The sequence below is a fragment of the Bactrocera latifrons genome, unplaced genomic scaffold (genome assembly GCF_001853355.1).
Source record: "Bactrocera latifrons isolate USDA-ARS-PBARC rearing strain unplaced genomic scaffold, ASM185335v1 scaffold_67, whole genome shotgun sequence".
Classification (NCBI taxonomy): Eukaryota; Metazoa; Arthropoda; class Insecta; order Diptera; family Tephritidae; genus Bactrocera; species Bactrocera latifrons.
This window is the reverse complement of record NW_017537345.1, coordinates 852,866-864,772: the sequence shown is the minus strand read 5'-3', so window position 1 is coordinate 864,772 and position 11,907 is coordinate 852,866. Positions and strand designations below refer to the sequence as shown.

Here is an 11,907-nt window from a genome sequence, read left to right as displayed (position 1 = left end):
ATTTTTTAAAAACTATTTTAAATTTTAATTTTCCAAAATTGTCTAAAAAATATTTAATTGAAAAATAAATTTTTAATAAAAAATGTTTGGCATAAATAAAATTTAAAGTTTTTTCTTGTAATTTTCAAAAACTGTTTAGCCATATTTTTCAATATAAAAAAAAATAGTTTTTAAAAGTTTCGAAAGGTAAACAAAATGGTAGAAAGCGAAAAACGCAAATGAAAAAAAATTATATTCTTAATTTTTAATTCTAAGCTTTCAGTATGAGGCATTAAAAAAGTTAAAATACCTGATTATTTTGGATTAAATATTTTAAAATAATTTTTTCGAGATTAAAAAACATTTTTTTTTTTAATTTAACTCAAATGTTAATTCATTTATACTTTAAAGCACTATTTGGAATCAACATTTTTTTTTAATTCTGTATTTAGTATTAAAAATTAATTTTTGCATTTAATTGCTTTATTACTTTTCAATCCGGTGTTCGGGTTTAGAAATATTAAAAATATTTTAATCAAGATTTTGGGATTACAATATAAGAAATAAGTTAAGTTATTTCAATTATATTTTACTACATAACTTTATTTTTGTTGTAGCTATAATAAATAATTCGCAAATAATATTTTGAGAAGTCCCGCCGAGTTAACAGTCCTTGGCCGCTTAAAAATCCAGGTCAGTTCCGGTTACGAAGCTTCTCAAATGTTAAAATAATATAATTTATAATTTTGAGCACATAATATAAAATATTGACCACAACTGGTGGTTGCACTGAAAATTAATTGACTTAGTAGACCAATTAAATAGTAAATATCTGAAATGCACCCTCCTACATCAGAATATATGAACTCTTTCACGCACACTACCAACACGGCATATGTACTTGTGATTATTTATATACATATGTACATATATACGTAATTGCCAGCTGCGGCCGTTGCAAAGCTAGAACCGCTCCCGCAACCAAGTTTTATGCATGGGCAAAATGTGTGGCACGTAATGTAAATGCACGCACATTAATAACACACGCATGCATACGTGCATGAAAGCATATATAAACCATGTACCCAAAATGTATGTATGTTTAAATACGCATATGCCTCGCAAGTGCATTAGCAACATTACGGTAGCACAGCAACACATGTTTTCGGAAGCAATTTCCAACAAGTTACGCTTTGCTTTAGCGGTTGACAACGTCAAGAGAGCCTTATTATATAAATATGTATGTATGTAACCAATTACACATGCTTTGTCAACCACTTAAAAAATATATCTGTACTTTATATAAATTCGATATTATTCAATAACAAAACAAATTTAGCGTATGTACATATGTAAGTGCTCTAACCTTACATATTAAACTATTTTTTGATATCGACGAACGCAAAGAGGGATCGATAACAAAACAGCAATAAAATGTAAAGTAAAACCATTTGAGCGCTGGTGCGGTGTTTTGGTGCACAGGTGGTAGGGGTTGCATTGTTGTTAATGGTGCAGTACCGGCAGCAATGGCTGTCAACGGCATCGGGTGATCGCACTGGTTTTGCACTGTTATACAACAGACGGAGGCAATCAGCCAAGCGTAAACTCCAACCAGAAAGCATGCAACAACAAACAAAGTTGCTTTAAAAAATACCATAACAACCTGTACTAATAACAACAATATATGTATACACCTGTACAAAAACTAATGCCAACAGAAAATGTTTAATTAAATATATGTAGATAAAACAAGAAAAGATGTTAACTTTGGCTGCACCGAAGCTATAATACCCTTCACAGCTGCATTTGTTATGGAATAAAAGAGTATAAAAAGTTTATACGGCAGCCATATGCAATAGTGATTCTGTAGACATTTGTGTGGATGACTTAGTCATTATGGCCAATCCGATACGAACAATTTCTTCCGAGACACAACAATATTCAGTGCAAGTCCGATATCAGCGATCACTACAAATGAGAAACTTTTTCGGTAGGAAAGGACGTCTGCAAAATTTCAGAACAATATATCAAAAACTGAGGGACAAGTTCATGTATATATGTAGATAGATAGAGACACACTTGGTCCGTCACAGATGGTCCGTCTTATACGCTTCTTTCCAGATGTTACAAACGGGGTATAAACATACACAAATGTTCGTATGTGCGCATAGATAGTAATTATAGAATGCTAGGCTGATAATATAAATTAATAAATGCGCTACAAGTACTTAGATTGGAAAATTATGTGAATTATATTGTACTTAAACGAAAACTGCAAATAAAATATTAAAGTATTAAGTGCACCAAGTGCGCAACGAAGCAATTCAACAATGCAGAGCACTTACAGTGCAACGTGGCATAATCAGGGCGGAAGAATAGCTCAGGACCGAACAAAACAGTGGTAATAATTGTACTAAAGCATTTTTCAATAAAAGTAAAGTCAATAGACCGGAAGTTAATTCTCAAAAGCGCAGCACAGGTTTGACGAAAGCGCAGCACAAATATTTCACCCCTGTGGTATGTGAGACAATTTTTAAACGAGCATATTTCGCAAGTACGTTTGTTACTAGTGAAATACAATTTAAACATTAACTCACCTTTTGACCTATAGCGTCTGCCGCTGCTACTGCCTCCTTGGCCACGCCCACGCCATCGGCCGAAATGGCATGCGTGGATGGTGATGTCGCGTAAACGAATAATGGCAAAGAATTAAAGTTACGCAAAATACCACCACAATCCTTAAAGCGTCGGCACAATAACAATTTTTTTCCACACAAACGAGATTCTGGTGCGGCATTCATGGTCATTACAGACAACTCTGTTACAGCAGGTGTAGCCGGTGTTCCTTCTGCAGCTTCGTTTTCAGAACTGTAGGTTGCGTTGTTGTTTTTTGCTTTTTGGGTGTGTTGCTCCACTTCGTCAATTTCCTCCTTTACCGCTCTCTGTGTAACGCACCCATTTACAGTCGATGACTCCTCCGCTATAGTATTAACAATATGGCTTGTATGTGGCTGCTGCTGCCTATCCCCACCGACCTCCGCTAATTGCAGTTGCTGTGGGTGTTTCAATGCATTTTCAGTTGTTGCCGTTGTTTTCGTAGCCATATCAATATCTTGTTCACTTACATATATACCACTATTAGGTGTGTAAGACTGTGTATGCTGACTTTGTCGTTATGAATGAGCACTGTAGTGCGTGATATATCTGTATGATTTCGTGGACGGTTTCTAAACTATGATGCATTGGCATGTTGCAGATGTGCATGACCAATTTGCCCACATTGGCCTCTTAAAAGTATCAATTAAAAAACTAAATTACACATAGAAACCGAATGGTGTTTTTGTATTATATTGTTTGCGAAGATAAAGTTAGAAAGTAATCAAAATTGGCTAAAAGTTTCGGCATATAACGAACACTTATACGAAACAAAGACCGAAATTGGTAAGTATGGCAAAGGAGAGATGCGTCCAAACGCAGTCACAGTGGTACCTGCAAATTTGTCTTTGTTTCGATTTTTTCTCTACATTTACTGAGTGTTTGTTTGCCGGACTTCTTACCAACACCGTCCATATATTGAACACTTTCTGTGTTATTTTAAACTATTCCTGGCAATTTTATTTAAATTTAAAATTTGTTAATTATATCTTTAAATACTAAAACAGCACAACCACTTTTCACATCACTCACTTTTATAGTGCCGTAGATTCTTTTAACGAACAATGACCTTGTGGTTTTAACACTAAACTATACAAACAACTTGCGATTACCAAAGGTAGTTAAAAAGCAGTTTTTCAAAGGTTTATAATCAATCACTTTGCAAATTTCCTACAATAATATAATGGCAAATTAAATATTCGGCTGCTCAGCTCGCGACTCGCGACGATTGAAAATTGACATTTGTATTGTCATTGCTTTTGCCACAGTTTCGTACTTTCGTTTCCCTTTTAACACTTTTACAGAGTTGCTCTGAAGGATATTTTTAAATCAATTCAATATTAGTAGAAAAGTAATTTATTTTTTATAATATGCATAAATATTTGATAGCTTTTATTTAGCATGAGTAGTTATTTATTATTGCAACAACATTAAATTAGTGCTATACAATACGTTTTTTTTAAGACTTTATGGGATGGATAATGTAGGTCAAACAACATGCTTAACTTGAAACTGGGATTAAGCTAAGAATTATATATGGAATATTCCTACAATATAAATTGTTTTTATATATTTTTTATCAATAAATATTAAGAAAACTTGAAGCATAGTTATGTTTAATATAATTTTATGTATGAATTAATGTATGGAAAGAATGAAAGGTTTTTGTTTAAGAATACGGTAGTTAAATACCTGCAAAATTCATATTATAAGTTTTACATGAAAGTTTTAGTGTGTAACACAAAGCACATCAATTAATAAACTTTTTTTTAAGTGGACCATCGTTATGTAATATATTTTAAATGTGAAAGGATTTATAAAATAAAACCGTCTCTTAATTTTGGAAAATAATAAAAGTAAACAGTATTGATGTACCCATATTTAAAAAAAAAAATTTATTGCAATATTAATCTAAAGTATTCAAAATATTTCTCTTTTAAAAATATACATCTCATAAATATGTATTATTTAATTTTTTCATATCAACGCTGTTAAAATTCTTATTTGACCCATGTTTTGGTTTCCCACACTACATTGTCGACTGCCAATACCTCTGTTTCACTTATATATTATCGAACCCTTTTCTTGACCTGGTACGTGCGAGTGAAACAAGAGAAAGACATAGAACTTTTCTGCGTGACAGGTCGATTACAAATTTTAGTGAAAATAGTGAAACTTTCGGATATAAATTCAAATGACTAGCATAATAAATTTATTAAAGTTTTCTATCTATGACTTCTCTATTTAGCAAATATCCCTGGTACACTAAGAAATAAATTCTATAGTAAGTGTATAAAGTGTGAGTCTGCCGCCATAGTTACTTTTGAAATCGTCGTTGATACCAATTGGAAAAATATTAGCAAAGTTACAAGCGAAACTCTGCGAGCCGCGTTAACGACGATTGTCATTCGGTTGGAGGTAACCCTTGTGTATATTCAGATTTCACCTAAAGAAAGTTATCTAAAAACTCATTAGCTTGGTGAATGCCTTTAAAGTAGGCGGAATATTTTTCTTTTAGCTTTTCAGAAAAACTGTGAATCGAGTAAATCGGTTTGTGTGGCTTTCAAAAGTTGTGAAAAGCAATAATAAGAAAAAACGCCACAGACATTGATATCGGATTAGAGAATCTAATAAGCAAAAAAGTGTAAAAGTGTGCGAAAAATATTTCGCCGAATTGCTTAAATTCCGGCTGTCAAAAATAAAATCGACTAGACGTTGAGTTTTGTCTTGCTTGCGCGCATCGTTGACCAAGTGCGACCATAAGTAGTTGTAGTTGCGCTAGTCATACTACAGGTGTCCTCATAAGGGACGGATATATTTAGTAGCCGCACCGCTTAATCGACTTAGTTGCAGACGAGTGCCGAAGTGAATCGAGTCTGCTGGTTTTGGTCTTCGTAATTATTCGGTCTGATTGGTCGTGGTAGTTCGTTGAGACAAAAATTCAGTGCGATTGCTGCGAGAATTGAATTCGTCGTACTCGTGGGCTTTAAACAGCAAAGAAGGAAAATTTTCTTTTTTTTAATAGAAATTTAGTTTGTGCGCTACGCTCCACACACACATTAAAAATAAAATTTCAACAAAATGGCGTTAAAAAGAATTAATAAGGTATGTTTAATACGTTTAATATATAGGCAGCAATTGAAATGCATTTTAGGGCATGGTGCGAAACTTCTTTATGCAAGAAATAACGTGAAACGATGAGCCAGCAGAAGAAATGACGGGGAAGAATTGATCGAAAATGGGCGACGAAGCACCGACAGTGCTAGCGATAGCAACGACCACGACGTCTCATGTTCATTGTGACAATTTACTGACAGGAAAATTAGAGAAAAGAAATTTTTAAATTGCAAACGTACTATGTAAATTAAATTATGCAGAAGTATTGAGCGGTTGTCATTTTGAGGTAACAAGAACTAAACTTTCCGGTAAATATTGGCGTATGAGGGAACTTTACTTTCAGACTGACAGATTGATATTGAACATCAGTGTCATTGTTGAACTTTAATGATTCTTCGTGATATAAAAACAATTAAGAACTAGTGAATTTTAAAGTGCAAATATGTTAGAATACTATAAAGTAGCACTTTATATGTAAATAAGTTTCAGATTATTGTTGTGCATAATACTACAGTCTAATAGTGATATAGTTTTGTTATGCGTTTCTACGATGTAATCTGGATTTGTTACTCAATTCGTTAGTATACATAGTAATTTATGTGCCTAAGCATCGCTAATCGGCAATTAAAAATCCAGCATATTTCTAACCTTACTTTTGATACAACTGGCATGATTATTAATCATTTAAAATGCTTGTTCAGATTTTAATTTATAACTGAAATGGTATAAAAAAGTTTTGTACATATACCCCTCCTAAAAGTTATTTGTTGGTTTTGCCCTTCGGTATATCAAATATTCTTTATATCCTTTCTTCCAGTCAGCCGCATAAAAAGTTAACAAAAAGGAAACAAAAACCTTCGAGATAAATATGGAAACAAGAAGGAAATAGTTCAGTAGCAGCGCGGTCGTAGTAGCGCTGATGGTACTTTCCATTTCTTTTCCTCACATGTAATTCACTATATCGGAATACTTGATTCACTCCAATCGTGACGACGCATCTGTCGCAGCGCTGCTACGTAGCTGCTGCTCTCTACATACCAAACTAATGAACGCTAAAAGTTCCTATATTGGTGTAATTTGTATAAGTAATATAACTTTATATCGCTATTTTAATTAAAGAGTTGCATCTTTTTTTGGAGTATTTGTTCCAATTAAACATAAACTATGCGAAATTGCAGTCAGCGTATTTGAAATTGTAGTCAGCAGCTTACTGTGACGTTAGCGTAGCTGATGTCTAATCGTCTCTACAGTGTTTCGACTTCGTGTACTATCGTCTGCAACAGTGTTGCCTTTTGCTGTTTGACTTGCCGGATTCTGTTTTTGCCTGCCATCTACAAATTCGTTAGGTTTTACATATTTTATTTGTTACAACCGTATTTTCCGCACGATCTTTGTGTTTAGATATTGTTCGAACTTTTTTTTTAAAGCTATATTGTATTAGTGTTTGCTTTTAAACGGTATTGCTGCATTGCTAAATTTGTAAAATTCAGGTTTTTTTTTTTTTTTTTTTTTTTTTTTTTTTTTTTTTTTTTTTTTAAATTTTTTTTTTTTTTTTTTTTTTTTTTTGAAATTTTGTTTAAATATATATATACAAGTTTTTAATTATAAAAAAATGAATGTTTTTTCATTTTGCTTAAATTATATATGAATTAAAGCTCAATTATTTGCACTCATAATCTTAAAGCAACACTGTTTTCTATTTTATCCATTTCAATGACTATAGTCCGCTGTTTTTGCTTTGTTACTTCTTCGTACGTAGCTGTTTACAGCGACGTATCTGCTAAACGCGACTGTGGCGTCGCTGCTTCCGTCACCGTCATGGCCATTGAATTTGTAAATGAAATTGGGAATTCTTTGCTTATTTAAAAATCTAAATAAGAGTTGAAAATGACCAATGGCAAATAATGAAAGGCTGTTTTTATTTATATGTTATTTTCACCCATTTTTATTTGATTAAAACATATTCTGATGGGTTTTAACTAATATAAAAGGAAAAGATATTAAATGAGAATGTTATTGGGTTCGGTGATTCACTGATAGGAAATAAATGTCTTGGACAGTTTATATAAATATATAATGTATTTGTATTATTGTTTAACATAGTGATAATTAAAAAAAAAGTAATTTATATATTACCAACCATTTTTTTTTATTAGATTCTTTCATTAGTTTAATTTCCAAGCAACATAAGTGAATTAATGTCATTTTTTCTCGCCAACTTACGTGTTATTTCAGGTGCTTAAAGTTAGGTTGTAAGTTTCTTTTTGTGTCCAAAAATGTAGCTTCCTTTGATTTATTTACCTTCAGTTCTTCAAGATCTTTAAAATATCTATATATGTGCTTAAACTCACATAAACGTATGTGGAAACGATTGAGTCGCTGTCTGCGTCAAAAACTTTGCAGTCACCATTGCCAAGTCAATGCTTTGATCCACACCAACAATGCAATTGGAGCTGTACATGAGTCATGCAGACCATACGCCAATCTCAACTGTTTACGTTGTGAAAAATTTCCCCGTTCATAACTAAAAAAAATGATGGTGAGCGGAAGAAGAGCAGTTACCAGCCCTTAAAGTCATATTTGGTAGAAGCAAATGCTACTTAAAAAATAGTTCCAATATTGTATAATTTTCTACTTCAAAAATAAAGTTGTTATATTCCTGTGGTTTTGTAGAGTTTATACCTATGCAACTGTTTCTCATCGCTCGGCAAGAGCAATCTATATTCAGGCGACGATTGCCAGCCACTCCGTTAGCCAATTTATTTTTATATACATATGTATTTATAAAATTTTGTTTTCTTAGTTTCCTCAAAGCATATATGCGGTGTCGCAGGCTTTTTGTTGTTAGCCTTATGGCATTTTGACAGTATATACGCACAGTTTTAAGTTTAACTCGATGATGTTGTTGCTTGTCGCAGTGTCGTATTGATAATGGAATATATTCTTTCGCCTTCTAATAAATGTGTGGAACATAGAAACTACGTTGGTTTGATCTCATCAATTTCAGTTAGTTTGCAAATATCAATGAGTAAACTTTGATTCAGTCGCCGTAACATAACTTGTTTTCTTTTTTACTATTTTTATTTTCCATTTCGGAAAGCAATACCAGCAGTAAAGCCTAAAAGGTAATTGGTGTGCGTATAAACGCGTGTACATTACACTCTGCGTTGTCTATATAAAATGACTGTTTGTGCCGGCCGTTGTCGTCTCCTGTTTTTCTTCTGCTTAATACAATGTTCCCAACATATTCACTTTGCCAGAATTTGGAAAGGGCCAACGAACTTTACGTTATGATTATTTTTTTTTATATCCATATTGTTATTCTGTTTACACTGTTGGCATAAATGCAAAATTGCGCTGGTTTTGTTCAGTTTTCGCCTGGCTACCTTTGTACACTAGGGAAATGTTTTGTGCACATGAAAAAAATTACATTTTTATAAACTACTTTATGGTATTCTTAGACATTCAAACAATGATTGAAAATTAAAAACAAATTTCGCAATTAAATCTTGCCTAAAATGCATTTAAATTTAGAATCATTTTATCAAATATGTATGAATTGTTTTTGAGTTTGCAATATATTTTTAGGAACTACAAGATCTGGGCAGAGATCCACCTGCACAATGTTCAGCTGGACCAGTCGGCGATGATTGTAAGTACAATGTGACAATTGTGTTTGCCACATATACATACATACCTATATGTATCTATCTAACTATTAATTTGTTTACACCTTGTTGTCTGTTAATATATTATTAATTATGAAATATTTGTGAAAAGTTCAACGTCACGAAAGTTTCTTAGCGCAAAAGTTTATCAAACGTTATCTTATAAATACAATTAAATTTTATACATGTGCCTTAAAGAGAAATTCTGTGATTTTTTTATATGATATTAATATACCCGTAACAGAGTTATTAAGTTTGCAATTATGTTTGAAATACCCAAAAGAAAACAGCAAAGACAAAAGTTTATTTAGGAATGATATTGTTGTTCTTAAACCAGCAAAAACATTCCTGTAATTTCATGAAATGGTAACAAGCTGAAAGTCCTTTGCCGGCCAAAGAAGCTGGTTCCGTTCCGTGATATTTGGAACCTGTTGACTGTTGTGGGTTGTGGGGACAACGGTATCTGCACGAAATTACGCATAAGTATTATCTAAGGCATCGGTAAAATCTAAGAACGTGTTGTGCAAATCGGAGCTTGTGCATATAGCTGCCAAAAAGATTGGCAAATCAAGCACACGTCTTTGTATAGATAAATTTTTTATTTGTGAAGGAATCTTTACGAAACTTTAGATAGGACAAGGCATTGCTATACAATTACAATAAATTGACTAATCAAAGTCATAATACAAATCTTGTTATTCTTTTTGTTGTAAGGATTGCTCCAGTTAAGGGTTGTTGTTGTTCTTGTTGTTGCTGTAACGGCAGAATTCTGCCGAGTTGACAGTCCTTTGCCGGATAAAAAGCCGGGTCCGTTCCGGTTTTCGTAGACCCGACTGTCGTGGGAACGGCTCCAGTTAAGGGTACTATAGCTTCCTTACAGCGGAAGGTAGCGTTTAATTTTTTATTGTTATACATATTGTATGCTTAACATATTTCTAATTACAACAAGAAAACAACAAATGTATTAACGCTACCTAATGCATATCAATTAGTATTATATATTAAAATTATAAATCCGTAAGCCTGCTTGGCACTATCATACAAACAAAGGTTTTTGTTTTATTTAAAACAAATTAAACTTTTGCCATGTAATAATTCCAATTGTTTAAACAGATGTGGGGGTTTCCAATTCCGATTGCTATCTTGACTTTTACGCATCTTCATTGACATTAAATTGCCCATTAATTTATTTTAGTTTACGGCATAATTAAGTTATATTATAGATAAGTGAGAAAAATATAAAAAAATAATGGAGAATACTTACTTGCTATAGACATATATTATATTCATATGTATACACGTTTAACAAAGAAGGCATTCATTTCCCATAACACCAAAGAGTAATATTTATTGTATAGTACTACCACCACGTTGCACCTAACTAACTACATACGTACATACGGTACTACTATTTGAGTGTTTGGGGCACAACATATATTGTATGTATGTAGCACAATATAGCAATTCTCACTGCTTGTCTACACCCATTAAAATTTCAATGTGAACCACACCAAGAGTTACCTTTCAACCCACCAACCAAGCAACCATCTGCATCGTTGATTTTGTATAACGCCATCTACCATCCCCATTGCAAAAACGAAATAAAAAATCTGCTTGCTAAACTCCACAGTGCTGCACTCCACTTCAACTGCGAAGCTTCGTTTTGTCGGGTCGGTGGCAATGAGACTTTACAGTAGACCATAACGGGTGGGTGTCGGTTGCAGTCGAATAAATTCAAATAAAGTCGTAGCAACTGCATAAATGCTGCTTGCTGCAACGCCAGCGCTTGTGTGGTAGCGGCAGAGCGACCACATTAAGAACAGTGTGTCGTTTAGTTTATCCCTGGCTAGGTGCATTTGTGCTGTGCGGGTGTTAATAAATGTAGGGTAGTGTTGGCGGTGGAGTAATGGAGGTTGTTTCGAATTTATTGGATCTGGGTAGGAAGATATTGTACACTTTGTGGGGGTTGTGTGACAGCTGTTGTACCAACAGCAGTTGTTAGTGTACTCAGCACTCTGAGCAGCTGTTATGCTTTCGAACAGTGCGATCAATTAATTTCAGTGTGCATATAAAAATACAATATAAATAATATACCGATACTGATAATTTGCTAAAAGTGAAGAAGTCGCTTGAATATGTGCAAGTGAAACGAAATGAGTTGTAAGAGATAAAATACCACTTATAATAAATCGAGATATGTAAATAATTTAAAGAGTATGCTTATTTATATAAGTAATATTAATATTTGAACACTTCACAAGGACTTTAAAGACGTGTTAAGGGGCGCTGAGTTTTTGTTCAAAATATCCATATACATACATACACATATGGACAAAATAATAGGTGTATTACATTTTACCAAAATATCGTGAAATCATATGCAATTAAAACAAATTTTTCTTTAGTAATAAAAGTATTTTTCTTTATTAAACAGAAATACTTTGCAATTTTCTTACTGTAAGCTTTAAAACAAAAAATTCAATTATAA

The 11,907-nt window shown here is 33.0% G+C and overlaps 2 protein-coding genes across 4 annotated transcripts in view; one reads left to right on the top strand and one right to left on the bottom strand.

The window, feature by feature from the left end:
- Positions 1-3,343, bottom strand: part of LOC108975580 — a 177,729-nt gene extending 174,386 nt beyond the window's left edge. The window contains exon 1 of one of the 2 annotated variants that reach the window (XR_001993879.1): positions 2,577-3,343. Coding sequence is in view for 1 of the 2 variants with exons in the window: in XM_018944149.1 (XP_018799694.1) it covers positions 2,577-3,083 (507 nt within the window). In the remaining variant the exon portion in view is untranslated. The remainder of the gene's footprint in view (positions 1-2,576) is intronic. The other variant, XM_018944149.1, reaches the window with a different exon arrangement.
- Positions 3,344-4,786: 1,443 nt separating this feature from the next.
- LOC108975581 (ubiquitin-conjugating enzyme E2-17 kDa) overlaps positions 4,787-11,907 on the top strand; it is a 10,540-nt gene continuing 3,419 nt past the window's right edge. Inside the window, exons 1-3 of one of the 2 annotated variants that reach the window (XM_018944152.1) lie at positions 4,787-5,052; positions 5,153-5,739; positions 9,340-9,403. In XM_018944152.1, coding sequence (XP_018799697.1) covers positions 5,716-5,739; positions 9,340-9,403 — 88 coding nt within the window. In that variant the 5' untranslated portion in view covers positions 4,787-5,052; positions 5,153-5,715. Of the gene's footprint in view, positions 5,053-5,077; positions 5,740-9,339; positions 9,404-11,907 lie in introns of those variants that run through there. The other variant, XM_018944151.1, reaches the window with a different exon arrangement.